Source organism: Dromaius novaehollandiae, chromosome 14 (assembly GCF_036370855.1).
Source record: "Dromaius novaehollandiae isolate bDroNov1 chromosome 14, bDroNov1.hap1, whole genome shotgun sequence".
Classification (NCBI taxonomy): domain Eukaryota; kingdom Metazoa; phylum Chordata; class Aves; order Casuariiformes; family Dromaiidae; genus Dromaius; species Dromaius novaehollandiae.
Genome location: NC_088111.1, coordinates 3,156,920 through 3,184,813, shown reverse-complemented (window position 1 = coordinate 3,184,813; position 27,894 = coordinate 3,156,920). Strand labels below are relative to the sequence as shown.

The 27,894-nt window shown below is 56.4% G+C and overlaps 2 protein-coding genes across 8 annotated transcripts in view; one reads left to right on the top strand and one right to left on the bottom strand.

The window, feature by feature from the left end:
- SLC5A10 (solute carrier family 5 member 10) overlaps positions 1-27,894 on the top strand; it is a 45,989-nt gene that overhangs the window by 11,478 nt on the left and 6,617 nt on the right. For 4 of the 7 annotated variants that reach the window (XM_026095208.2, XM_026095209.2, XM_026095207.2 and 1 more), the window contains 3 exons: positions 329-409; positions 4,620-4,825; positions 7,122-7,257. In XM_026095208.2, the coding sequence (XP_025950993.2) occupies positions 329-409; positions 4,620-4,825; positions 7,122-7,257 (423 nt within the window). The remainder of the gene's footprint in view (positions 1-328; positions 410-4,619; positions 4,826-7,121; positions 7,258-27,894) is intronic. The other 3 variants (XM_064520084.1, XM_064520083.1, XM_064520082.1) reach the window with 1 other exon arrangement.
- On the bottom strand, positions 2,315-27,026 carry FAM83G (family with sequence similarity 83 member G). The gene is made up of 5 exons (XM_026095205.2): positions 25,484-27,026; positions 17,366-17,533; positions 11,630-11,754; positions 9,232-10,681; positions 2,315-5,351 (listed from the first exon to the last, which is right to left on the bottom strand). Exons 1-5 carry the CDS (start codon positions 25,976-25,978, stop codon positions 4,926-4,928), a joined length of 2,664 nt encoding a protein of 887 aa, XP_025950990.2. The 5' UTR covers positions 25,979-27,026; the 3' UTR covers positions 2,315-4,925.

The following is a 27,894-nucleotide window of genomic DNA, read 5'->3' as shown; positions in this document are numbered from 1 at the left end:
TCCTGCGCCCGCGCTGCCTCAGCTCCCTGTCCGCACCTCGCCCGGGACCACAGCACCTTGTTATTGGGGTGCTCCCTCCCCACCCCAGCTGCCTGGGGTGCTGTCACCCCCGGCACCAGGCTTGCCAAGGAGCTCTTCCCCCCCAGGGAGCATTTTCCCATTACTCTCTCACTGCAGGACCACCTTCTCCCGCGGTGTTAGGAGGACGAGGACAGTGACAGACAGGCATGTCCCCACAAGAACAGCTAGCTTTATTGTGACTTTACAACAAAGCTGAGCCTGGACCGAGGGAGCTCACAATGCTGTGCCTTGCTCCTGTCCGCTGCAGGGGGGCTGGCGGCCGTCATCTACACCGACACGCTGCAGACGCTCATCATGGTGGTTGGAGCCATCGCTTTGGCTATAAAAGGTAAGACCTGGGAGCAGCACAGATTTGCCTTCCAGGGGGACCTTCTGTCCCCACTCTGGCTGTCTAGGAAATAAATAAAAAGCCTCGGTCTGAGCAGTTTGGTGGCCAAGATGTTTTGCAGGACTTTGGCCCGTAGTAATCACCTAAACCAAGTCCACAAAGACCACACGAGTGGTCCACTCATGTTCCTTCCGCTGCTGTATTTCCCCTATGTGCAGGGCTGGTGGGCTGAGACGTCATAAATCTTCCTACTAGTCCTCTGGATAGGGCTAATTCGAGATCTAGTGACCTGGTTCTCTCATCATTACTTCCAAGCTGCCGGCACTTGCCTAGTTCACACGCTCTGAGAAACTGTGCAAGTGTTTGGCAGCAAGCAGAAGTTCAAGTTTTCCTCCAGATAATTCCCAGCCATTGACCCCTTGGTGCATTGCTGCAGGATCTCCAGGAAGGACCTGCCCAGGGCGTGAGGCAGCTCCCTTGGGTCCTGCGCACAGCAGAAGCCAGTGCCAGGAGGAGTCATTGCCCCAGGTGAACACACAGCGATGAGGTGCGCAGGGGTGTGTTCTCCTCTGGTGTGTCTGCCTCCTGTTTTGATTTAGCATGGTGAATTAACAGCCATTTGCGAACCCTCCTCGCTGTTGTCTCTTAATAAATTTAGCCACACAACATCCTTGCGAGGTAGGGAATTTTCGTTATTCTCGTTCTCCCATCCGGGCACTTAGCCCCCGAGGAATAAGAGGCATAATTTCCCAGTCAGGTAAAAAGTCAGGCCCCAACTTCAAAGGCAGGTATTTAACTAAAGAGCGTGATTTCCAGAGGCGCTCCTGAGGTGATTTCCACCATCTCCCCGAGAAGGCTGTCTAGGCAGATGGGTATGAAAAGTATTGACCTAACATCATGCAGGAATTCTGCCACGGAGACAGGAATAGAAGCAGACTTGCAACAAGCCCAGTCCCGTGTCTGTTCTGCTGTGCAGAGGCAGAGCTTGTTCCAAGAAGGGCCCTGTACACAGCAAGATATATTTACAAAGGCTAAATGAAAGGACAGATACTTAAAGCTTCTATATTACAGAGGGGAAAAAAGAAGGAAGATCCTCCCCTTCCCTGCAGTAGTAAGAATAACAATAAGTACCCAAGCAGAAGAAATGAGCTATGCCAGACAGAAGAGGAGCTCATTGCCTGTCCAAACAGATCTGAGCCATGGCCGCAGTCTTTGCTTTAGGCAAGGTGCTTGCATGTTGTTGGTTATGGGCTGAAGCTATAATTGACCATGAGGTTCTCCAGGGCTTTTGTCTTGTAATCTTGGCTCCGTGCGATAATGCAGAACAAGAGTAGGAGGACAGGCATGCAAGGCCTGGAAAATCCCTTCCAGCAAATGCACTGCTAAACTGTTTTTAAACGTGCTAACCTGCTAAGTGTGGCAAGGTTTGTGGAGAGGTTATGATGTTTGGGGGACTGGCTGATACAGGGGATCAAAAAGACAAGTTACTGGTCACACAGTTTTTTTTCTTGGGTCTCAGGGGATCTCAGGACCTGAAGGCCTGTGTGCCTCAGAAGTTGTCTGTTTTTTTCCAGCTCTATCAAACCAATCTAATAAGAGATGCTCTCCACATTCTTGCCTGGTTTGTATCTTTAGCCCATCCCAGCACCAGCGAGGCTGCTAACGCTGCTCTGCTAACCTGCGATAGCTCTGTGTTGCCTTTGGCGGCCAGTGCTCGGACAATTGCTTGGGCTGCTGCTGCTGAAGTGATGGAAAAAGATTCCTCTGCTCCAGCCACAGTAGTGCAGAGCTAAGGTCTAAGGTCACATTTCCCAAGGAGGGCAGAAGGGTTGTGCAAATACTCCCTGGTATAATACTTTGCAGAACAGTCGCAAGTCAGAAGACAAGTGGCTGTAAACTAAGGGATTACAAACAGATCCAGTTTACTTAACTCAATAGCCGCAGCCACCCTGGGGAACTACAGACGCTACAAAGCAGAGGCAGAAGTACAGTTGGGAGAGAATCAACTGTCACCAGGTAATTTGTGACACTCTAAGCAGGGCCCCTTCGCCCACCCGTCCTGCTGCGCTGGCTGTGACTCTGCTCACCTCTGCCGTCGCGGTGAGAGCAAACGCGCTGCACCGTACGGCACCCACCCTCGGTGCGGGGCATCACTCGGCAGCTTTCACCTCGCCGCCGCTGGTGTTAATTCCCCTGGCATTCACCTCTGTGACACTAATCCTGGTGGAGCTGATGGGCTTTAGCGAAGCATCTGCAGGCTGAATTCTCAGATGCCTCATTTTTTTGCCCTGCTCTTCCGCATTAGCAGATACAGGTGTTGTGACTTGCCGGCTAACGCGTTTGGAAAGCTGGCAGGCCCGCGCCCCGGTGAGCACCCCTGCTTTCAGCACTCACCTGCTCCTGCAGAGAAGAGCTTTTGTTGATGCCCAACGCCCATGCAAAGCTTGGGAGTAGCCGGTGCCTAGATAAACCATGTGCTGGTGAGAAGCCAGCTCTGCTTTCACAAGAGCAGGAAGGCTTTACACATGCTCCTTCTCTCTCAAATACAATGGGCCTGTTTGCAAAGCGGGTATGTGATGTCCCTTTTCTAACTGCCTGAAAGTATCTCCAGCCAGGTACCCTTTGGTGTCTGTGATAACCACGGGACCGAAACCCCACTGCGGGTTCGTTAGTGGAAATGGCAAGTCAGCAGGAGGGCATCTTCCCTGGGATGAAGGGGACGGGGGAGGGAGGATGCAGCAGGGAGGGTAGCTTAGAAATGGGGGTTTGCTCAAGCTGTTACTTGATGGAGAGCCCTGTTTCCAACTCCCTATGGGTCAGGGACCTGCGTTTGGTCTAAGGATAGCGGTGACTGACAAACGTTAGCTCTGTGCTGGGATCTAAGGTCTGGTGCAAGTCCATCTCTGAGGGATGGAAGTAATGCACGGAGGGTTTCTTGTGGGCGTTGCTTTGAAAACAATTCATATCACTGAACAGTAAAGCAAAGGAGTAAAGCAGAAGGGATTCCCCAGCCCCTGGAATGGCGGCATGAGCTGCAGCCCGCCTCGTCGTGCAGCGGCAGCCCCCGCCGGCGGCTTCCTAAGGAGGCTCCCCGGGGCGCCGGCTCCTCGCCTCCTCCCCGCAGAGCAGGCTGGGTGCTCCGCCGAGCGCAGCAGCTTCTCCTCGGAGACACTGCTGGAAACCAGGAGCCCGGCGTCCTCCCTCGAGCGCGAGCGGCCGGCTCGGGCCGCAGCACGCTATGGATGGGGGGGTGCAAACGCACCCGCTCTGCTTATCTCAGCAGCTGCTGCGTGGGCGGCTGTGGCACGCGGGGGGAGCGGAGCAGATTCCTGCCGTTCCTCCTGCCGGAAAGCAATGCCTCTGGCTCCAAAATCCTGCCGGTTACACCACCGGGCTGGCACGGGTGTTACTGCGAGCAGAACTCAACCCATCTCCCGCGGTACGGGGGAGGCAGCGAGAGGCCAGGGCAGACCCCAGGGCAGGCTGGCTCCGGCTGCCGGGGGTCTGCGCTGCCGGCTGCTCTGCCGGCGCCAGGCGGGATGCGGCAGGCCGGGAGTGGGTGGAGAAGCTTGGAGCCAGCTGCACACGGACTTGGAGGCTCGCTTGCTAGGGCTTGTTCATGGCATGCAATCTTCAGAAGGGCTTAGGCTAAGGCCAGATCTTTTCCCAGGTTGGATCCCGTTTCCTAGGAAAAATGCAGTGAAGGAGGTTCTGGATGCTTAAAAACGAAGCAGTGCAGGAGGTGTTGGATAAATGCTCAGAGGGATGGAAAATGTTTGGCTGGACGCTTGAGCCAAGGCACCTTGAGTTGTGGTATATCAATAAAAAGGTTACCTGAACTTGCATTTAATAGTTCCAGAGAAGTTTCCCATACTCTGGGACTGGGTTGCTTTAATAAACAGGTCACTTTTACAGTATAAAGTCAAAAGAGGTGGGTCCCTTGAGAAGCCTTCGTCCCAGAACATGGATCACCCTCCTAAGGGAGGGCACAGTGTAATGGGACCAGCTGTGCAAAATGTTAATAGAAGAGTCTCTTAAATAACTAGAATAAAATACCATCACGAAACAGCCCTCCCTCTTTGGGAAGCAGGGCCAGGAAGAAGGGGGCAGAAGTTGTGGATAGTGAGTTCTTGATTGCTTTACCAGCTGATCTCAGAGGCAAATGGATTTTGATCGACTCTAATCAGCCTCCCCCAATGATGCCTTCCAGCTTTTAATGAGATCGGTGGTTACCTGAACCTAGAAGAGGCCTATTTAAAAGCTGTTCCAGCCAAGATTGTTCCCAACACTACCTGCCACCTGCCCAGAGCGGATGCTATGCACCTCTTCCGAGACCCAGTCTCTGGCGATCTGCCCTGGACTGGGATGACTTTCGGGCTGTCCGTCATGGCCACGTGGTACTGGTGCACCGACCAGGTAAATGTAAACGTATTCCCCCGCCCCATGTAACACGGCATTGCCTGGGATCCCGGCACGCCCTATGGCTCTTGCCCTGGACATCCACCTGTGTTAATGCCTAGTGGTCCTTCTGGCTGGAGGCCTCCGGGGGCTGCTTTTTGGAGTCGGGGGAAGTGCCCGGGGCTGCTGCAACCTTGCTCTTGAGGTGCTTGGACTGGGATAGTTTGGAGAGGGGGATGCCGAAGGGTGTCCTCGTTTCATCTGCTGTCTTCTGGCTTTCTGGGAGGGAGGTGAAGGGTTTGCCCGTTGCTCTGGGGTTGCTTGGGGAGAGGTGGCTTGGCCGTGTAGTCTTGCTGGGACTGAAGGCTTTGCTTTGCCAGTACGGCCGGCTGCTTGCGGTTGCAACGGTCTTTTTAGGGCTGGCTCCATCTCCTCTGCATTTGCTGGCCCCGGGGGCTTTCTCACGTGTCGGGGAACAGGAGATTTCTTTGCCTCGTTCTCTGCCTGCAGGGTTCCTGGGTCGGTAAGGGTAGATGTGTGTCCCCTGTTCGTTAAAGAGCAGAAAAAGAAGGGGGGGGGGGGAGAAAGAGATGACCTACTGCTGTTATACAGACACTATTCCCCTGTACAGACACTCCTTCAAACTGCCGTGCCACAGACTCGGTTGTCGTGGACAACCTCTACCACTTGGGCAGAAGGCCCCTGATTCTTCTGAGCCTGGTGGCAGCTCCAAAGGGAAGGTCTCAAGCCCTGACTGCTGTTACTCCTGTGACAACTTCTCTGGTGAAGAAGGTCTTTCCCACAATTTAGGGCTTTGATTCACGCAGGGAGTGGAATAGTTGGGAGAGCTGGCAAAGTTTTTGTGCCCTGAGGCTGCCCAGATGGTTGATCATCTGCTGAAGCCGCTGCGGTGCTGCTGCACCTTGCAGGGCAACATCTGAGGGCAAACTGCAGGCAGTGGCAGTGCGTCGCGCTTTGCAGTGCAGCCCCTCAGCAGCTGCTTCTCGAGCAGCCCAGAGGCTGTCCCAGGTCAAGTCGGTCCCTCCTGGGGATCCAGAACCAAGGACTCAGCAGTATCTCAACACCTTCTCTTTAAGCAGCACCCTGAACACCTGTGTTGATCATCTAACTGCCCATTTCAGGCTAAAAGAGCATTCCGTCATCCAGACCCAACCTACGAGATCTAAGCGGCTAGCAAGGTTAGATCAAAGCACGTAGGGTTGGGAGAAGCAGGTGGGACCAGGAGGTAAGCGTGAGCTGCAACAGTTTAGCACAGCGTGGGCTGGTTCTGATTACCGGGGTGAGAGATGTTTGGATTGGGTCTGAGCTCCATTAATCTTAATTCCGGACTGGGTAAAGCCTTACGCATGGCTGTGGTCACCAGATATTTATCGCCCTCTTTGGGCGTGCCTGCACTGCGCTCCGGAGGTGTGATTGCACTCCATGTAGATGTACCTGAGTGCGATTTAATCTCGCAAGCTCAGGGGCTGATGGCAGGACTAGCTGGGGCAGTGGAGGCTGCGGAGCAGGCTGCACAAACCCGCCTCGGTTCTGCTGCTGCTGGGACCCAAGGAGGGTGGCCAGCTCTGCACCTGCAGACAAGCCGTCTCCGTGGTGCTGGTATGGTCTGTGCGCTCAGCACAGATGTTCAGTCTGAATATCCCAGTGGGCTCTCTCCTCCCTAGTCCTTGACTGCGGGCTCCTGCAGAACTGGGCCTTGCTTTGACCAGGAGGGTTGCACTAAAGCAATTTAGCTTAGGGTAATACCAGAGTAAAGGGGGTAAGTTGCACTGATTTAACTAGATTGGCTAAAATTAGCGCTAAGGCCTAATACGTCTTCTGGGGAGGGAAGCCTAAGGGTGATTTAGCTCTTCTCCCTTCTAGATCCTGTGTGCCCGATGTAGGGCACACGATGAGTCGTGTGGTGGGTGCTGCAGCTCCTGACATGCTCGAGCTCCTGGGAACAGGGAAGAAGCTAAACTCTGGCTTCCCCCTGCATCCAGCCCCGATGCTGGGCTCCAAGTCCCACCTGCCCATCAGCGCATGAGCAAGCGCTTGCTCAGGAGCAGCTGAATCCTGCTTGGTGCTGAGCACTTCTCTGTAAGCCCTTGGGGAGAGTCTGAGCTGTTTTAATGTCAGCATTTCTATGGATGTCGCTTATTTAAGAGAGACTGTCTCAAAGCCCAAGGCCTGTCTGTATTATGGGTGGACAAACCTTGGCCAGACCTTTGAGGTGCGATCATTTAAGCAGTGTATGTGGTGGACTTGTCTGTGGTAGTCGGTGGCTGCTCATCCTTCCCTGGCTCTCCCACAGGTCATCGTTCAGAGGTCTCTCTCTGCGAAGAGCCTGAGCCATGCGAAGGCTGGCTCCATCCTGGCCAGCTACCTGAAAATGCTGCCCTTGTTCATCATCATCATGCCGGGGATGATCAGCAGGGTCCTGTACCCAGGTAAGGCACCTATGTCACGGAAGCGGAGCTGGCGGGTTTGATATTTTGCCTGTCACTAAGCAGAAGTTGCCGAGATGCAGAGGGGCAGACGTGGCCAGATCGCACAGGGCACGGGAACAGCGCGGTGAGCCTCATCTGTCTCTGCCCGGAGGAGAGGGACTTGGCCTGAGTGCCCCGGGTTTTTCCTGGTGGACACTGTGCACCAGCCCGGGCTGCTGTCCTCTATTGCTGGTGTAGCCTGGTGTGAACAGGGTCGTGTGTGTTCAGGCAATGAAATGCTCCAGTAATAACTGAGTGTTGCGTTTCAGTGTGATGAGGAACATCTTGTTTGTCCTGAGTGAGTCTAAGCCTGCACTTTGGGCTAAGTGTTATGGGCCAGTATTTAAGAGCATCAGCTATTCATAAGAAACATGAACCCCAAATGAAAATGTTTGATGTTGGGAGATACGAGGACTATCCAAAATGAGAGTGAGGATAGCAATTTCCAGTGTGATGTGCAAATTTGACTCCAGACTCCAGAGGCTGGTTCAGCTCCAGAGGTTGACTCTGAGGGGTTATTTAATGTGCAAAGCTGCAGAAGCTCCCAAGAAAGGATCTTTTGGGGGCCGAGTTGTGGGTCATCTTTCTAGTACTGTTACTGTTCTCGTAACTCATGTTAGATTAAAGGTTCCTACAGAATTAATCAAGGATTGCTTTGGCTTATCGTTATTACATGTGGGAGAAATTACTCTCAGCACATTTCTGTCAGCTGAGAGCTTGCTTTCCTAACTCTGACGGCATGTCAATTATCTGCCTTTCATAAAAAGTCTAGAACAAGTTATTGCAAGAATACAAACATACCTGGCCACTTTGAACAACGTGGCACCGGGGAGCTGGGTCACAGGCTCCCTGAGAGCAGCACGTCAGAGCGCTTGGCGCACCTCGATCCGCGCGGCTTTGCGGGGTGCCAGGAAGAGCTGGCTCGGAGCTCCGTGTCCCTGGCTGGGGAGGCAGAGGGCGAGTGCACTCTGGACTAATAAATTTAATTCCTTGTAAACACAGATTAGATGGGAGCCAGCTGCTCAGCTGGGGTCACCCCAGGTGGCTTTGCCGATGTCAGCTGCTGCTGCTGCTGCTTTGGCCCCGGGTGTTCGAGTGCCCCGAAAGGAGCGGGGGGGGGAGCTTTCAGGAACCAAAACGTGGAGTCCTCGGCAGCGGTGCAAGGATCTCCAGGGTTTAGAAACAGGGGATTGTCCCTCTCTTACCCATGCCTGGATGGAGCGATACCTCCACCCCAAGCCGAGCTGGCCCGCTCCCGCGGCGGCGCGGGGCGAACGGGTCTGGCATCGCTCACGGGCCGCCTGGAAAGCTGCTGACTGCGGCGTTCTCCAGCACATGCTGCCACCCCTGTTCCTCTGCTGCGGTTGCTCTACGTAATTATGTGTCCGAGTGTTTTACTTTGATGCTAATCACCTTCATAACGAGTTAGAAAACAAGCCTGCACAAGGACACGCCTGCACGCAGTCCATCCCCCACCCGGGCGTGATGCCATTGCCCTAACGCTTGCTGCCAGCGGGCTATCGGATGGAGCCTGGGGAGTGGCGTAGGCACAGCTCTCCCCTGCTTCCCCGTGGCCTTGCATTAAACTCTCTAATTCCACGAGACCTGCCTTGTGACAGCTCCCTTGGCACTCCCGGACACCTGAGAGCTGCGGTGTGGCCACCATCCTTCTGGCCAAGATCACCTCTTGGGTGGCTCCTGCAATTACTGCATGCGAGGCACTGAAAGAGTGTGGTTCTCTCCTGCGTGGAGCGTCTGAGCACGGCGTCTGGGGCAGGAGGCCAGAGCTAGCAGTGACACCGTAAGCCCAGCCTCTGCTGAGCTGGCCTAGTTACCTCCTGGGCTGCGGAGGTGTTTTACAGCAGAAGCAGCAGCATGCCGCCGGCTTGCAGAGCGGAGAAACACAGCAAAGGGGGTTACAACAAACAAGCCTACCTGTGCGGCACTGCCGGGGTAGGAGCTGTTGCCATCCAGGATAGCGCGGGGCAGCACACACCTAATCTCCACGGCGTTGCTCCTCCTCTTCGCCACGTCCTCTGCCCTCGCGTGCTTCAGTGACGGCAGGTTCCCCAGGGGGCTGAGGAAGGTGCCCCTGCTGATGTGGGGATCGCTCAGCTTCCTCTGCACTGGCAGGATCTCCCCGTTGTGGGTGACGTCGGAGTTAGTTCTCCGGAGCGGCCCGTAGCGATCCCTCACCTCGAAATATTCGTCTGAGATGGAGGAGGCATTGGAGCGGCGGTAGCTGTGATCAGCAGAGCTGCTGGAGTAGCTCTCCTGGTCGCTGAGAGTTACATACTCCTCCTCCTCCTCCTCCTCCTCACCCAGCCCGTTGTGCACACAGACAGGCCCTCTGTCCTGCGGTCCCGCTGCTGGCTGGTCCGGCTGGTGGTGGCCGGTCTCCATCAAAGCTCTGCTGTGGTTTTCATTCGGTTCTTCTTTCACATTTGCTTGCTTGGCTGGCTGTGGCTGTGGCTGCTGCGTGTCACCTTCCAGGCCAGCGCTACTGTTGCAGGGAGTGCTGGCTTTGGTCACGAGCCCTCCCACCGGGATGGTTCTTGGCTTTGGAACCGGGGGCTTGGTTTCCTCGTGTGTCCTGTCGGGCTGCTTCAAATGATGACTCAAGGGCAAAGCTGCAAAAGCTCCTGCTTTCTTCGCCTTCCAGCTGGTGCTCTCGATGGGGCTGGCAGCAGGCGCTGCAGGAGCTTCTGTGGGGGTCTGAGAGGTCTGTGCTTGGCATGGGAACGCTGGAGACGGCTCTTGTCCTGAGCTTTTCCTGATTTCCAGCTCTCTGTTCTTCAGCATCTGCCTGTGCTGAGCACTGGCCTGGGAGACATCGCAGACTTTGATGCGGTTCATCTGAGAGAGCTTCACGTTCTTTATCTTGGGGTCAATAATATTGATGTAGCCCAAGACTTCGCTCCCAGGCTCTGGGTCGGGCTCGACCCAGGTGGGCAGGTAGTCAAACATGTTCGCTTTCTCCAAATTCAGGAGGCCAGGGTGGGTAAGCAGAGGGAGGTCTGCCGTGTCGCCGTGCTTGTCGCCTGCCTGGCCCTCGGGAAGGGCCTTGCCTTTGTTGTCTGCCTTCTGGTTTTTGTCTTGATTCTCAGAAGAAGTCTTGCTGATCTGGTCTGCGCTCTTGGCCTTCACCAGGGCATATTTAGGGTTAATCAGCTTCTTTACCACGGCGTTAGCAGGGGTCACGGGCACGACGGAAGGCAGCGTTACAGGCTCGGGTTCTGGCTCCTCGCCCATGGAGATGGACTTGAGACTCACCCCCTTGGACATGAGGTACAGCTCTTGGAACTGCTTGTCAAACGCCTCCACCACTTGGCCCGAGAGGACCGTGATGACGTTCCTGTCCGTCCTTGCCGCAGACCAGGTGAAGCTGCAAAGGAAAAGCATTGGAAACTGTCCAAGGGCTTGCTGGTAAATACAGCCCTCCCCAACCCCAGCTTTCCCCAGGGAATTTAACAGGGCAAGGAAGGACGTGATTTTGCTATAAAAAGTAATACTATGGAGATTTTAACAAAGAAAGCTCTAATCCCAAATTGGAATGAAAAGTTGGAGTCTCGAGAACATTTGAGCTTGAAATAAAAATGAAAGGTGTCTGTGGTGGGTCAGTTAGCTTTTCTTTAGCTCTAGCAAACAGAAAGGAAAAGTTGTTTGTAAACGTTCTTTACAAGGTTTGTAAACAGACTTGTAACCTTTGTGTTACTGCTGTGGCCAGAAAGTGGAAACCGGTTTCACTTTCACCTTTGCAGAACTTGTCTTTTAGAGGTGGAAAAATTCATTGAGACGGATCTATTTCCACCAAAGCAAGTTTTCCTTCGGACAAATCTGAAAACAATTCGGGTAGCTAGTGTTTGTCTGGAAAAACTGAGGTCAGTGTTAGAGCTAGCGCTGGCTGCGGTTTGGTTTTGTCCTTCCTGTGCTTAGCGCAGGGTTGTCACCACGTCCCCTCGCAGAAGCACCTGGTGCGTCTCATTCTGGCCCCCTCCTCGGAGAGGTGCCGTCGTGCTGCCAGCGGGGTGGTGCTGAGCCCTGCCACCTCGCCATACGGCCTTGCAAAACTGTCCCCTAGGTCAGGAGGAGGGAAGCAAGTCTGGGACGGGGTCCCGAGGGCAGGTTCAGTGAGGACAGGTCCGTGTCGGTGCCCGTATCGGACAGGCTGTGTTTTCATTTTGACCGTGCGCTTTCACCGGGATCCAAACCCTTCTCCCGCCGTTCCCACGTCTTCCCCTGCGGCCCAGCAAGGTTCCCCCTCCGGCAGGCCCAGTCTTTCGGCAACACCCTGACCTCCCCGGGGTGGGCAGGAGGAGACCCTGACGGTTACCTGTACGATCCGCACATGGCCCGGTCGCCATCCACGAACATGAACTTCTGGGCCAAGGCGCCTTTGAACTTCGTGGCCGAGCGTGTATAAAACTCGGTTCCCCCGGTGCTTCGAACTCTGAGGTTCTGCAAAGCAAAGCCGAGGCGGTGAGTGGGAGAGGGCTCCGGCTCGCGACCGGGACCGGGCAGGGAGCTGGCAGCCAGGTGCTGGCAGACCCTCAGCTGGCCTTGGCTGTGCCCTCCCGGCTGCCCCTTCCCGCTGCGGGGCTGCTCCGAGCAGAAACCCAGCTGAAGGCCCTTCGTGGCGTTGCACCGAAGGGCGCTACCACGTTTTCACTCTGCTTGGAGCCGACTTTGGCTCCAGGCCTAAACAAAATACTTGACGTGCCGCTTTCCAACGCAGCGTTCGGCCCCCTGCATTGACGCTGCAGCGGGTAATTTCACAGCCCCTCCGAAGCGGGAAGCGTTCCTCACAGCCCGCTCTGCGGAGGCCTCGGAGATGGGGAGATAAAATAACTTGCCCAAGGCCACACAGCAGCTCAGGGACTTGGCTTCAAGAATTTCCTGCTCTCCCCATGCGCTGAGCAGTGTTTTCTACCTCCTGAACTCGGTGTTGCCCACATCTGTGGATACTCAGCCTGTGGTGATAACACCAAACGCTTTCCATCTCTAAAGATCTATGCAAAACTGCCGTGAGAGTGGTGGTTTCTCACCTTCTCTCCATTGGCAGATCGACAAGCGCTTTCAGATAAAGGTGCTGACCCCAGGACAGCCCACGTAAACCTGACCACGGTGAGCTCGCTTTTCCGAGCCTGGCTTTCCCCTTTGGTCCGCTTTGCTCCCGAATGTGAGTGTGTTTCTCCCCTGCTGGGAGGAGGGGCAAAAAAAGAAAAGTGGTGCAACATCTTCTCACCCTCAGGAGATGAAACCCGGGGACGTGAGCCGAAAGGGGCAGGTACCGCGCTTCAGTGGGTCCCGAGGCAGGCAGCAGCCCGGGAGCAGGATTTCCGCTGGCTGGGGAGCCCAGCTGCTCCGCAGGCCAGAGCTGCCGTCCCCGTCGTGTCCCCATCAGGGCCATCCCCGGAGGGGGACGTGTCCCCGCGGCCCAGACCTGGTCCCGCAGGCAGGCGGAGGGATGCCCCCGGCTCTGCAAAAATAGCTGCCTGGTTCTTGGCCTTTCTCACACCTCTGTGGTTTTCCTCCAACATGCAGGGCACAAACACATTTTTGCACCCGTGCAAATTGCATCTTTCACAGTAAACAAGCGAATGTTTCTCCCGTGGGTGGGGAGAGAATATTTTCGTATGAAAGCACCTTTGTTCCTATTTCTGCTGGCATGTTGTGCCAGTATCAGTGCCACTGCTGAATCGGGTCACGAGGTCATGCCCTTTCTTTCTTTCTTTTTTTTTTTTTTTAAAGCATAAAAAAAAAATCACCAAAAGTACTCTTCCCCCCCCGCCCCCCCAATCTCGTCTTCGTACAGCTCTGGCGCGAGGGCAGGCAGCTAACGCTCGCGTGCGGGTGGAAAGGGGCAGGGAGGCTCTGCGGACGTTAGGGCACAGCCCGGGACGTCCCGGTTTGGGCGGCGAGGTGGATTCCCCTCCCTGCCCTGTGTTTTCTGATGAAGCTGTCGCGAGGCTGCTGCGAGAGCGGCTCAACGGCGGCTCTCCCCGCCGAGACGCCCCGAGCCGGCCGGGGCAGCGCGTGGGCCTGCTGCTGTCTGAACCAAGCCGTCCACATCGCTGCACCCAGGAAGATAAGCCAGGCTCAGACCTCTGCCCATCGCAAGGCTCTGCGTCCCCTGCTCGCGAAACACCTCCCTGCAGCGCGTTAATCTCCCTCCCGGGCTTGAGCCAAAGCTTTTCACAGATGCACAAAGCGGCGGGGGATTTTCTCAGGTAACACCCGCTGGAACAAAGCGCCCCAGAGGCAAGGTGCCTCTCGCCTTCCCCGTCCTCCTCGCTCCCAGCCTATCGCCTCTGTGAAGTAAGATCTGTTTGTTTAATCTCTCTGAAGCAGAGCGCAGAGCCGCCGTGCGCCCACATCCATGACTGCTCGCTGAGCTCACGAGCCGCTCTGCAGAAGCGAGTGAATCACTCTCCAAACGCTCAGCCTTGCTCAACAAATCTCCCGTGTTGCCCAAGCTGCCGTGCTAATTGCAAAGCACCTAAGCCCTTCCTGTTAGGCACCGAGATAACGATACGCGTTTCGTTAGCATCTCCTCTCTTATGAAGCAGCTCCCAGCCACTGCCCTAGTTTCTTCACCGTCTCCTGCCCAGCTCAGTACCAGTCGGGCAATTGGCTGCGACGAGCAATAAGGTGGCAAATCACAACTTTGAGACGTTTGCCGAGCTGTGCAGATGCTCTCCTGCTTTTCCAGCCCTGCCGCTGGGCTCCTCGTCCATTAAAACACTGACGTGCGTCAGCTCCGGCTTTTCTGGTCTTGGAGCAAAAGCAGTCTGGAAAATACCAGACTCTTGGGGCAGTTTGGATGCACATGGAAGCTCGGCTATATGTATTTTAATTATTGTGAGCAGCAATTAAAGAGAGCCTGGAGGCTGTGTGGCTGGGTGAAGATGTGAACCTCAGCTAGCTGATGTCTCGGGCGGAAGGGACCGGGCACCTCCGAGCCCTGCCGCAGGAGCACCCACCTCTCTGGACACTCGTCCCTGGGAGCCGGCGCTGTGTCATGGCCCGGCAAAGCCTTAGTTCTCTTGTTAGCACTGCAATTACGTGGCTCGTACGTGTTCCTGCTCAGTCTGATGTTTGCCTCACCGTAAGCAAATTTGGAGAGCTTGTCCAGACACAGACCTCCCCGGAGCCGTTTGGCAGCCCGCGCCGCGCCGCTGGATGACGTCAGGGGAAGAAACATTATCTTTGCCAAGCAACCGGAGAGGCGGAGGGACTCGGAGCCAGCGGGTAAAGTACAGCCAGGAGGGAGAGGTGTCCGCAGGCCTAAAAGTGAAACTGCCGGGCTCCTCCAGCTCTTTGCACCCTGTGCCTGCGATCAGGGTGCTACGCCCGGCTGAGAGCCCGGGACCCTGTCTTGCTGCTGGCACAAGGATGGCCGGGCGCGCGCCTTGCCAGCTGTGCCTCCCTGCGCCAGCTGCTGCTCCTAGGAAGGCATTAATTCCCTCCTCCTGCTCTTCTGCCCCTTCATCTCCCTCTGCCTTCCCACAGGCACAGCGCTGGGTTATTTTCTTGGTGATCCCGGCACGCACGGAGCAGAGGACAAGCTCTGCCGGGGGCTTTGCTGCCAGTGCTGCTGGTGGGCCTGGACCAGGAGAGAAGCTGCCAAGCTCTTCCCCATCCCTCGGGATCTCCTGAAGTGTCCCGGGGGGCTGGATGGAGCCCTGCATGTTGCCGGGAAGGACGGGCTGTGCCCGCGGGAGAGCTGACTCTGGTCCCAGCATTTTCGGCGCACGCCTCTCCCGTTCCCCCCAGCTTGGTGTGCAGGGCGGCCGGGGAGGTGACAGCAGTGGGAAGGGGACGGGTGATCTGCCAGCGCAGAAAGAAGCGAGCAGGGATTCGAGGCAGGCGCTCCGGAGGGGAGCCAAACCGCAGCGCTGGCTCCCCTGGGGGGTTTCTACCTCCCAGCAATGCAGGGACCCTTCCCACCGCGCAGTGCCGGGGGACTGCCCCTCTCTGCCTGCTTCTCCCTTCGGGTTAGGAGGTGGGAGGCCGTGGAGGGCGGCTGGAGCCCTGGGGAGGGGAGGCTCCAGGGCACGTCTGTGATGCAGAGCAGGAGCTTGAGCCTGCTCCTTCCCTCCGCTGCGGTGGCGGCTGGGTGGCCCTGGCCGGGAGCCCAGTCCCCGGGTGCTCGGTGCTGCGCAAAGCCAGGCAGAAAGCCACCGTGCCAGCAGGTCGGAGTAAACCAGTGTCGTCACCAGTTGCTTAGCTTCGTGGCCAGGCACAAACATCTGCCCGGCGTTCTGGTGCTGAGAAGCTTTCCTGGCAGAAGGCTCTCAGAGCTGTGCAAAGTTCCCGTGTACCCGCGGTTCCGGGCTAAAACCATTCGCAGTCTGCTGCGTCCTGCACCCAGTATCGCGCTCGTCTCTTTGCGCCGCTTCTCTTGCAGACGTGGTTTGTGCAGGGGGTGCTCGGGCAAGGCAGAGCTGCTGCCGCGTGCGCGAGGATCGAGCTTAGCTGAACCGTGGCCCTGTCGGTGCTGGTTTTGCGCAGGCTTTGGGACACCTCGGACGGGGGGAGCCAGGCTCCGGCTCCGCTCGGCCGGTGCAGCATGAGCCGTTGCCGTTGCCAGGCGTTCCCGGGGCTGTTTTCTCTTTCCTGCTTCAAAACAGGACTCGTGCACCGGAGCGCAGTCACGTGCTGCCGCCGTGCCCCGGGCGGGGGTGAACACAGCGTGTGCCGACAGATCCGTGCCGCTGCCGTGCCGGGCCCAGCCGAGCGGTGCCACCGGCCCGGCCAGCGATGCAGCCACGGCACGCCGGCAAGGGTGGCCCGGGCAGCTCCAAGGGACGTGCGGGTGCCTCTCTGCGCCGCTCCCAGCACCGTGCCGGCGGGGAGGTCCCCAAAAAGGGAAAGTCTTGCTTAATTCCAGCCTCTGACTTGCGGGAAGGCCTGAAGGTGAGGAAACTGGCCGCCGCTCCTGCCCCAGTGCAGGATCAGGCGTGGGGCTGGCAAGGGCAGGGATTCACCCCAGCAAAGCATCCTGCCCCGGCACCTTCCCTCTCGCAGATTATTCGCTTTGGGGGCTGCCAGCTCCGTCAGCGCCCTGTGCGCTGAGAAGCAGCTCCGGCCTCCCCGGGGTCTGGTGCTCCTAGACGTGAGCATCATGTTCAGCTTTGTCTGTGGGAAAAATGGCCTTAACCCATCTCGCACTGCCCTGGGGCTACGGCACAGCTCAGGGAGAGCTCTTGGCCTTTCCATCCGTAGCTCTTGCAGGGCTTTCCGAAGGAGACGGGAATGAGTCTCTCCTTGCCTTTCTGCAAAGGAGGCTTGAGGAGGGGCAGTGGTTTGCCCAGAGCAGATTTCTTGAGCCTCCTCGTGGGGCCTGATGGCAGAGAAGAGCCGGTAGCCCTTCCCAGGAGAGCCGGCTGCAGCTCTGGCTCTTAGCAGCAGAGCCAAAAGCTCCCCGTGACATGGTGGCCTTCAGCTACCTCCATCGGGGCATCTTCCCTCCTCTTTGATTCCTTGCTTAGGTCTCTACTCTCCGATTGCTGCCCCCTCTCTCTGGGCTATCCATTCCCTCTGGGAGAGGCTTGTGCCGGGCCCCTGGTCCCTTCCAGCCTCACACGAAGCAGGCAATTAGCACCTTAACGAACAGACGACCCACAGAGCTCCGGAGCCCAGGAGGTTGGTTTGGTCCTGTCTGGGGTTTCCATGGTTTGCAGCAGCACGTGGAGCTCCGTCAGAGCTCCCCAGTGCTAAACACGGCACAGACTGGGAGAAGCAATCCTTTGCCCACCGGCAGCTGGAGCCAGAAGAGGTGACAGGAGGCCCAGGCTGGAGAGGTGCTGGCCCCGGCCAGGCAGGAGCTCTCAGGACCACCTCTCCCTGGTCTGCGGGGTCTGCAGCGGGGCAGCGTCCGCGGCAACCTCCGCTGAGCTGGTGTCAGGGCAGATGCACTTCAGCCGCCGCTCAGAGAGAGCTGGAGGGCTTAAAGTTTGGGGGCTGTGATCCCTATGAGATGGGAGGAGATCAGGGCTGGTAGCTCTGCTTGTCTCGCTGTGTTAGAGGAAGGTACCTGGCCCCGAACCTTCCACGCCAGCCTTACCTTCAAGTGTCCGGTGTGCATCTGGGCTCGCTCGCACATCTGAAGGAAGTACTTCACATTGATCTCATCCACAATGATGTAGACTCCCACTTTCCTCTTGAAGCCCGCATCCAGGAGGTCCTTGAAGATGTCTACGTCAGTGAACATGTCCATGACCACTGCGATGACCTGCGGAAGGGAAAAGAGAGGAGTTCAGGTAGCGTATCACCCCTGTCTTGTGCATAATGGAAGCAAAGCACTCTCTTCCTAGGAGCCTGGGGCTAGGTCTTGATTTTTTCAGCTCTGATGCTGTGAGACTCTTCCTCCAGACCTCATCAGCGTTTCCTAAAACGGTGAAGGTGAGGCCAGCACCTCACGGAGGTGAGGCCGGTCTGCAACGCCCGGGCTCCGTGTGCATTTCTGCCTCAAATAGCAAAACCTGCCACGCCAGCCGGTTCCTTTGATCTCGCAGTAAAATCTATCGCCTTGACCTGGAGACCAATGCACACTTAGCTGTGAAAGCAACCTGAGATGAGTCACTCTGCCACATCCATAGCACCCTGCTGTCCTCATGCCCAGGGCTGACCTGGAAAGCTCTGTGCTGTGAACATCTGAGCCTCTGCTGGGACACGCAGGCCCCAGGCATGAAGCCCGGCTTCCTGGGCAGCAGAGGTGCCCAACCAGGGCACCTGCAACAAAGCGTTTGGGTTTTTGGCTGACGAACCTTCCTGTGTTTCATAACTTCGTATTCCTGAATGTATTTTTGAGAAGTTGATTTTTGGGAGCAAATCTACTGTTCTTGCCTTTACCAAGCACCGTAAATTTCCAAGTCCTGTTTCTGCCAGAGAAGCTTTGCCTCCCTTTATTATAGATAATGCCCTTAATTCCTATAATGGGGAACCTCGGAAGAAAAAATGTTCCTTTCTGCTCCGACGCCTGTGTCGGGCTGCGAGCATGTTGCGTGGGCCAGATCCCCCTGTCAGACATCCCTGCCCTCCCGGGGGATCTCTTGCGCTCAGAGAAAAAGTATAAATGAGAGTTAAAAGCGACTGTAAGCTTGGTAGAAAGTCTCAAGACGCCCCTGGGGCACATTCAGGAGCTGAAATGACTTTTAATACCTTTTAAAAAAACCGGCTTGTCTGCAAGTTGACAAGGTTGCTTGAAAGTAGCTAGGAGGTTGCAGCTCCCAGCGACTGCAACCAGCCGTTCGTTTGAATCCGTGCTGGTGATTTAGGGAGCACTGCTGTCAGGGGCTGTGTGGCTTGGTTCGTGTTTAGCTACGCTGCTGGAGCAGGGCTTTGGGGACCAGATGGCGTTTCTCCCAAAGGGGAGGCCGTGCCGGGCTGCCGACGTCTCTCCGGCTCTGTCGCGTCGTGCTGCCCGGCCCCTCTGCTGCTCGGAGCCCCCCGGGCTGCTTCGGATGCCGCTTCTGCCATGCGGAAGCACCTCGGCGCAAGCCTGGGGCAGGAGCAGGGCAGCGCAGACACCCGCAGTCGTGTCCGCCTTCCCGGCGTTCGGCGCGGGGCCGTTGCAGCCACGCAGGTCTCCGAGCTGCAAAGTGGCTTGCTGTCAGTCTGCCGGGGGCCAGGGCTCGGAAACCCTTTGGTGCCGCCATCTCTGCAGTGATTCCTGGAAGCCACCAAAGCGGCTGGGGTGAGAGGAGCCTTTGCTTCGCCTCCGTGGGTTTCTTGGCCCTTAGCCCCTCCTTAGCCCCCTCTGCACGGGGTGATGCAGGGAGACCTCTCGGCTGCTCCTGCGGGAGCAGTGCCGGGCGTGCGCACAGCCAGGCTCCTCCGGTCCGCGGATCTCAAAGCACTGAGCCGCCTTTTAATTAGCTTTGTGCCATAGGAGGGAGGTGGCGAGCTCTAATTATTAAGGGCACTGTGTGTTATGACACTGCGAGCTGTTCCCTTCCTTTCCGAAGGGATGAGGAGCCAGACTGTGCCGAGTCCGCGCTGCTCCTCCCCGCCTGCGCTGCCTCCGAGGCTGCCTCGCACCCGCTCACCCCGGCCAGCTCATCTCGCCGCTTTTGCGGCTGCCGGGTGCTGGAGCGTTGCGACAGGCGTCCGTGAGCCGGGCGAGAGGAGGACATTCGATGCTGCTCAGGGATGCTTGAATCCTCTTCCAGCAGGAGCTCTGCCCGTGCCGCGGAGGAGAGCGAGGCCGCGGCTGGCTGCGTTGAGCAGCTCCTGGCACCAAGGACGAAGCCCGGCGAGCTGTTACGGCTTGGCCAGGCTTTGCCCCGTGATACATTGGACTTTGCAGATGCTCCGGGTTGGGCTGGGAGACTCCTCGTTGCAAGGTCAGGCGGAGTGAAGCCAGGCAAGACAAGCAGCCCCAGGCTTGCTGTGTGGTTTGGTTGCTGGTTCCTCACCCGAGCGTGCAGGGCCTGTTTTGCTGAAGCTCTGCCTCTTTAACCCTCCTTGCTGGTGTTTTGCCTTCAGCGCTAAGAGTGAGGGTGGAACCGTGTCCTGCCGCCTCCCAGGAGACAGCTCCGAGCTCGAGCTCGCTTTAGCCCCTGGCTCTGCACCCCACCAGCTAAGGCAGATGCGTGGCTGGAGGTCATGCGCACTTCTTTTCTTGAAAAGCAGGTTTAAAAAAGGGGCATCTTCTAGGCAGTTTTTAGCTGGATTTGCATTCATCATCACCTGAAAACTTCTCAATAGTTTTTACAGTGAAAGGACAAATTCTTACGCCCTAATGAACCTGGCTGTGCACTTTGCATGTCCTCACCTTACTGATGGGGAAACTGAGGCAGAAAAATAGATGCCCTTGTTGCATTGGGCTCGTACTGGTCTGGGGGCCAGCAAAGGCTGCAATCGTCTCACTGAAGATGTGAAGTGAGACAGGTTCAAAGTGACTCTTAGGGCTTGGTTCCCTTTTTCATTTACAGCAGGTAATTCAGGAGCAACTTCTCTGTCTGCTGTAAATCTCGGGTGACGGACATCTGAAGGAGGACCTGGGACATTGTGTCTCCCTGGCTGGAACTACCGGGACAGGTCAGGCTGGCGGCAGGCGTTTTGCTCCCGTCGCTGACGCTGATGCGCTCAGTGGCTGTGGCCATGTCACTTAATCTGTGTGCCCCATTTTCCCCAAACGGAAACTGAGGATTTATGAAATGGAGATGGCAACAGTCATCACCTGCAGAGCTGGACAGTAATTGCAAGGCTTCCAAGGAAAGGAACGCTCTGCGGGCAAAGCACCGACAGTGTATGGCAGTTCCTAATAGGGCAAATGCTTTGAAGAAAGAATAAATGTGAAATGACCCCATACGACACCTATCCAGAAGGAATTCTTTCCCTCCTGTTCGGCAAGGCTTTGCTTCTCTCCCTGCAGCATCTGGTCTGCGGGACGGGCTGGGTTTGTCTCCAGGATCTCCAAAGGGCATGCCAGCACGCTGCCCTGGCACGGAACGGGCTGCGAGACCGAGGAGACCCCGGCAGCGCTCCTGACCCTGTGGGACAGTCCAGAGTCCACAAGGACGAACTCCGCTCCTGGGCTGCCCCTCCTTGAACCCTGGCTGAAATCAGGAGAATCAAGGCCAAAACTCAGGTGCAGGATTTAATCTGCAAAGAATGGAGGTCTGTGTGCTTTGCTGAAATGCAATCCGCTGTGCTATTTACTTCCCATCCCAGGGAATGGGAGTGTCTGGAACAAAGTCCTGGCACCCCTGCTCTCCAGAGCAAGCTTGGCAGACCTTGCGCCCCATCACCTCTAGCAGAGCGGAGCTCGGGGCCCTGCGAGCTCGCTCTGTACTTGGAGAAAACGATGAGATCCCAGGCAGCACGAGAGCCAGACCTCTTCCCGAGGCACCTTGCCACAGCGTCGTTCCGGGAATCCTCGCCATCCTTCACCGTGGATCTTTGCCATTTGGCCAAAGAATGCCGTTGCAGGGAAGATGGGCCCCGGATCTACAGCCTGACGATCCCAGCTCCCTAGTGGGTGACAGTCCTCTTCCCAGAGCCCCAGGAGCTGTTGAGATTTGTCGGATGCGGTGGCTGTACAAAGCACCGAGGAGCAGTGGTGCGTGCAGAGCAGGCCACAGCGCAGGGATGCGAGAGATGCTGAGACCCCGATGAGCTGCAAGTGTTACATCCTCTCGGACGCTGAGCAAATGATGCTGGGATCCTCCTGAACTGCTTTGATGAGTGCATAAACTGCAGGATCATGTTTTATAGAGGAAATTGCAGCTCTTTATTAAGTCACTCTGACTCATCAGGTAATAACTTTTGGGGCACACCACGTGGGCATTTAATAAATTAGGCAGGCACCAACATGCAATTAGAGGAAGTGTGTTGAGGAGAGGTGGGACAAGTAACATTAATAATTGCTCTCTCCTGTTGACCCTTTCATCCAGGAATGGCCCAAGGTTTTGTAAACAGTAATTAATAGGGCCTCACAACTTTTGCTGGAGGTTGCTAAGGTTAATCATATCCCCACAGTCTCAACCCAGAACCTCAAATCCAGACTGAGGGAGAAGAGGTCAGAGTCACTAGTGTCTCCTCTGGCTTTTAGCCAAGGACACAATTTTCAGTCTGTTCTGCTTTCTGGTCAGATAGAGCCAAAACCAAAGCCAAGCGAAGGAGAGGAGGTAGGAGACCCTTCCTCCCTACCAACCCTATGGGCTTTGCAGCCTGGTGGGATCTGAATTGAAGGAGAGGAGGTTGGGGACGACAGTGCCCCCAGCCCACACCCTGAGGAAGTCTCCAGCCTGAAGCCTGCCTGGACGTCTCATCTCTGACCACCTCTGTGCTACGAGTGGAGAAATGGGGATTCACCAGGTCCCTGAGAGAGCAGGGATGTGGCTGCAAGGATCGTATGTCTCATCTCACATTTTTTCCCCAGAAAGATGAAGGGATCATTTGCACCCTTTGCTCCAGCTCGCCCAGATTTGCCACTTCACAAACTAAAGTGGAGGCTCTTAACTTGGCAGCGTTTAGCCTAGTACCTGCAAGCACATAGGTACATCCTCACCATTAAAGGGGCCTTAACTCCTGACTCTTCGCTTCCTCATGCAAACCATTTCCCATCCCAGCTGCTGTGAGGACCTACCCAGCACCAGCAGCTGGGCTCACACGTGCTCTGAACTTTCCTCCGACAGGCGGTCCGTCAGGCGGACTTTGCTCTGCTCTCTGTGACATAGCAACCCTCGTGTTGTGATCTGGTGTTTGGCGTCTGAGAGCACTTCGGACCAAATGTCTTTAACAACGGCTGGGAGCAAGGGTCGAGCTGCAGGATGCAATACTGAAACCAGGAGAGCCATCGCTCTTCCAGACCTGTGCTCCATCGCAGCCGGATGAAGAGCCCTGCCGTTTCCCAGCGTGACGGGACAAACTGGCCACAGGATACAGCTGAGCTGGGGCTGGGCATCAGGGGACACTTGAGATGATACGGCTGAAATGTCTAGTAGCACTTTTTTCCTTTTTCATCACTGAATGATCCACATGATAAAAGGTATGTGGGTTTTAGGAAAAGCACTGCTAGTATGCAGAAACGGCGGTCTGGGCAGGTGGGAGCGTATCCTGCCCTTCCAGTGCACGGAAACTGCTGAAGGGCTTCTTCTCACCAAACCTGGGCACAGGAGCTAAGATCTCACCAGGTATCTCCAGAGGATGGCCCAAGAGGCACGCCAGGAAGGATGGGACACATGATCAACCTACTGTGGCACGACGTCTGATGCAGCATCAGCTGGCCTGTCCCTCCCTCTGCTCTCCTGGCTTCTTCAGCCCAACTGTTTCACCTCCAAGCTGCCATGAGGACCTCAAGCCTCAGCTTAAATCTCAAGGTTTAGGGGAGCATGTTCTACATCAGAGTGTCCACAACCAGGACTCTGAACACCAACAGTTACCTTGGCTCAGCTGCTATGGGATTGCAGGTTCTGCTATAGTAACCAGAGTCCTCGTATATGGGGTGGAAGCCCTGGAAGAGCCCCATTTGTCAAACCCTAAAAACTTCTGCTACTCCCAGACTCCCCCCGAGACTGCAGGCTCGAAGCATGCACCAGCGTCCAGGCTCGAGTGTGTCACTCCCCTACGTTTTCCAGGGCAACATAAAGACTTGCTCAAGTCACTGAAGACACGTGGCAGAGCCATCACATGTTTCCTGGCTTTCCAGGCTCCTCTTTAACAACCGTAACATATTTCCTGCCCTCAGAGCCTCTTCAGGTAGGCTCTATCCGATGCCAATTCACTCCAAGGCAACTGAATGTTGCAGAGCTGATGAAGGATTTCTCCCCCCTCCCTGATCCCACGTGACAAGAACAGCAGCGTTGGCCACGAGTGCATCCAGGAGGCTTGGAGACGATCCAAGCGCAGGTGGGGATGGCGGAGGCACCCAGGCCGGCAGCCGCCTGACTCAGCCGCCCGGCTCTGCTGAGCGGGAGGAGGACGGTCGAAAGGATGGATGAGTCAGGAGATGCCGTTTGTGTGGGGGCAGGCGGGAAGCAGTGGGTAGGCAAAGGCGGTCAGGAGCTGCAAACCTGGTTGGAGGCAGCTGGAAAGACCCAAAAACTAAGCGTTTTTAGTAATGGGAAAGTTTTCCCCATGCTGCATCCCGCGAGCTCGGTCCTTTGCAAGAATCAGCCCTCTGTTTCCATACAGCGTGAAAGCAGCCCGCTGCAAAGCCTTTCGGAGTGGAAAACGTCGCAAGTAAGGATCACCTCACCGTTCGCAGCGAGGAGAAGCGGTGGCCAGTAAGACAGCTCCTAAAGACAGCTCCTGCCTCGGAGCAGGCCTGCACACACCTAGCAGCCAGCACGGCCCATCTCCCGCGTCCCCGAGAGCAGAGCTTGGCCATCGCTGCCAGCCGTGTGCCCGGCCGGTTCAGGCGTGTTTGGAGATGAGATTTCCTGCCTCAGCACGGGCACCGCGGGAACCTGCCGTGCTCGTTCGAATACACGGCCCTCTGGCTACCAGATCTTGGAGAGACTCTGGCTATAACCTGCTACCGGATAAAGGCTTCTTGTCTTTCCCACCAGGATCCAAAGGCCCTTTGTGAGCGCCAGCACCTGCCCTGCGACCAGAAGGGACATGCGGTGACAGCGCGGCAGCATTTGGAGCGGGCAGCTCTGACCTGAGCCTGGGAGAGGAGTCGGCCCAGCCGAGCTGCCTGACCTGCCCGTCTGCTCCTCCTGCTCCCCGCGACCCCGGCGGAGGGAGGGGAGAGGCAGTTCTCCCCCGCTTCGCTGCTGGACCATCTCCTGGGATGGGATGCTCCCTCCTCCAAGGCTGAATTTCTCCAGGAACTGAACACACACAGCTTACGGGCCATCAACCAACACCGTGAAACCAGCAGATACCACCCCCTCCTCCAGTTCTCAGCTGCCACTGGGTCACTGGGAAATGCCGGTGGCCTTTGCCCACCACAGCTGGCCTTTAACGTGTGCAGTCCTCTCCTATCTGCCCCCCTCCTTCCCCTCTCCTCATGCCGTGACATCAGTCTGACATCACTGCTGATCCTCCCCAGATCTCTGCTCCTTGGATTGCTGCCACAGCAAGGACAAGTCTCCAAACGCCAACCCAGAGAGGGTGGATAGCTGTTAGTTGTGGTTCTCCCTCAGTATCTCCCCTGGCTTGTGCTGCACATCAGCTTATCTTTTCTCTCTTAAAGCCAGCATGAAGCTCACTTGGAGCAACATGGCAATCTGGGCAAACTTGACCCTCATATAAGTCATCGCAAGACCAGTGGCTTTCGCTGCTTTGCCCTAGGGCTGAACTTGGCTACTTCGCTTACCGCGTGTTGCCGCACACAGCTGCACCGTGCCCTGGAAATAATGACCGGGGGGTAGCTGGGACCTTGGGCGGGGAGTTGTGAAGCAGCTCAAATAATTTTTCTCCCATTCTTTTCCGCAGAGCTATGTAGGGACCTGGGACTAGCTCGGCTACAGTAGCAGTCATAGAAAGGTCACACGGTTCCCAGGGCGTATTAGACCAGGCTAACAACATCTCTTCAGCAAAAAACGAGCCTAGATTATTGATTACTCTGAATTAACATGGAAACCAGAATGATTTACCCTGATGCCTTTGCTTGGGCAGAGGTTCCCAGAGGATGTGTATTGCCTGGCTGAGCAAGGCTTTAGGGCCCGACATTGACAGAACAGCCCGGACCAACTCCTGCCCCAGCACCCGGGGAACGCCTCACCTTCTGAGCCTGGCAGATCATCTTCCTCACCACCTCCTTGATGTGAGCCTGCCCTTCGATGGGCGGCTGCATGTACACTGTGGCACGGGTCACCCCGCGGTAGGCGATGGTCTCGGGCCAGCCGAGGTCCAGCTGGGGGATGGACCGATCGGATCTCTGCGGCCAGTACTCCAGGGACGGGGCCACGTCCCGCTCGTCGCCTCGGCTGTTGTGGTCGTCTTCGCTGTCCCCCGTGCTGCTGCCGTGGCGTGGGATGTATTCAGAGCCGGGGTCATAGGTCTCAAGTGTATCCAGGATCTTTTTTAGCTCCAGCTCGGAGAGGAAGTCCCTGATATTCTCTTTCTTCAGGACCTCGTAAAAGGCATCTGGCCCCTGGGAGGCCAGTGCCTCCAAGGCAAGGCGTTGCTCCTCGCTGTAGAAGAACTCGGGCTTGGACTCACTAGACCTCCAGTTGACGTGGCTGTCGTCCAGACACTGCACCTGGGAGAAAGCCATGGTGACGGCAGACACTGATATGCCCTCCAAAGGGAGCTTTATGTGCCGACTAAGCACTGGCTGCTGACAATAAATAAGAAATTAAGTTTTTCCCAGTCTTTAAATATACAGTTATTTGTTTCTCCCTCCCTGAGTTCAATGTACAGCTGTACAAGTGCGTCTCTCCGTTCTCCCGCTCCTTGGCAGAGTGTTCCTGGGACTCCGGACCTTTTCTCCTCCAGCGAGGAGGAATCGGCTCCTCGTTCGCTCCTAGGTCCGAGCAGCAGTCAGGGCCTCCGCACAAGGCAAACCCCAGGGAAGGCTGCTGCTCTCCGCACCTGGGTCTGTAGGACGGCGGGGAGAAATGAGCCCTCTCACACCTGGGCACGCGTGGACTCTTTAGGGGTGGCCCAGCCTGGGAAGTCTTCTACTGTCAGGTCCACGCTGGTCTCATCCTCCTCTCTTTCAACAGAGTAATAGCACAGAATAAAATAGAATAAAACACTATGGAAAACCAAAAATAGCTGCTTAAAAAAGGGCCCAGGAAAGCAGGATTTCTCAGCCCAGAAGTTGTCCCCAGGTATTGATCCTGAAGAATCGGGTCAACTGGAAAGTTTCGCCGCAGCAAACTTCTCCGTCAGCCTCTTCGGCATCTCCCCGGCCAGCAAGGCGATTATTTCAGGCTCCTGCCCGTGTGCGGTGCCGAGACGGACAGGTAACAGCAAGAAGTGAAAAGAGGAAAAGCAAAAGAGTGAATCATCGCTCCGCCCTGCCCCACCTGAAGTCACATGCTGCCTTCACGCATTCCCCGGCTTTGCCGGGCCATTAACCCTTGCGGCCGAGGCGGCGTGCGTGCCTCTGCCCGGCGGTGCGGGAGCCCGGTGCACCCACCGCGCTCTTCCAGCGGCTCCCCTTTCCCGGCCGGACACGGCGCTTCTCCCGTGCCGTCTCAGGGGCTGGGGTGCAAGCCGAGCCTGGCCGGGTGTGCGGTGTTGTGCGGCTGCCTGAAGGTCCTCCAAAGAGCCTCCCGGTGCGGGAGGTTCGCTGGGAAGCGGGGAGGGGTTTGCATGGTTAAAAAAAAAAAAAAAAAGCAGCTATCTCTTGCAATCGCTCCCTCTCTGTCTGTGCGTGCGGGTAAGTCAATATTTTCCAGGAAAGTTTATCTCTGTGTCTCGTTGTTAACCCCTCCTGTGCCAAGAGTAACAAATCCCCGTGCTCACGTTGGAGCTCGGAGCCAAGGTGGGTCCCAGCGAGCAGCTCCCGGGTGCCCTGGCTGCCGTACGCTCTCCTCTGCTTTGGTGGGAGGGTTGGAGCGGGGACACGGTCCCGCACCGTGCTAGAACTTGCTCTGACACAGTGATCCTAACTGGGAGACGGACAAAAACCCAGCCTGGGTCTGTGAGTCAGTGATCACAAGCTAGAAATGTGGAGCTTTTTGCTTGGAAGCTCAGTTCGAGATGAAGAACTTCAAGAACCAGGGTCAGATTCTTGCACCGATGCAAAAAAAATGCCATGGGCTGTGTCTGGCTCCGTGCACCTCAGTGGAATTGGTCTGGATTTGCAGCCGCGTAAAGAGGAGCCCCGCTTGAGTCAGCGTCCTAAGGCGAAGCGGCATGTTTGCCGTGTGCCTGCAGCTTCAAAGCTGCTCGCTCCTGCAGCCGCGTTTACATTTCATCATCCGGGCCGGGCTGGCACGCCGCGCCGCGCCTCCCTCCCCACGCTCCAGCCTGCTCTTCTCAGCGAGGCGCAAAACCGAGACCGGATCTGGAAGGAAGCACCCCGAAAAGGAGAAATTTCGGCGGCACCTTCTCAGAAATAGTTTACAGCAGCCTGAGCTAATATCCTTTTGTGTTTAAGCTACAATAATGCACTCCTTAGGGGAAACAGAGCAGCTTTTTTTGCCTTAAATTGAAGTAGCAGGCTTGGTTTGAGTCTCC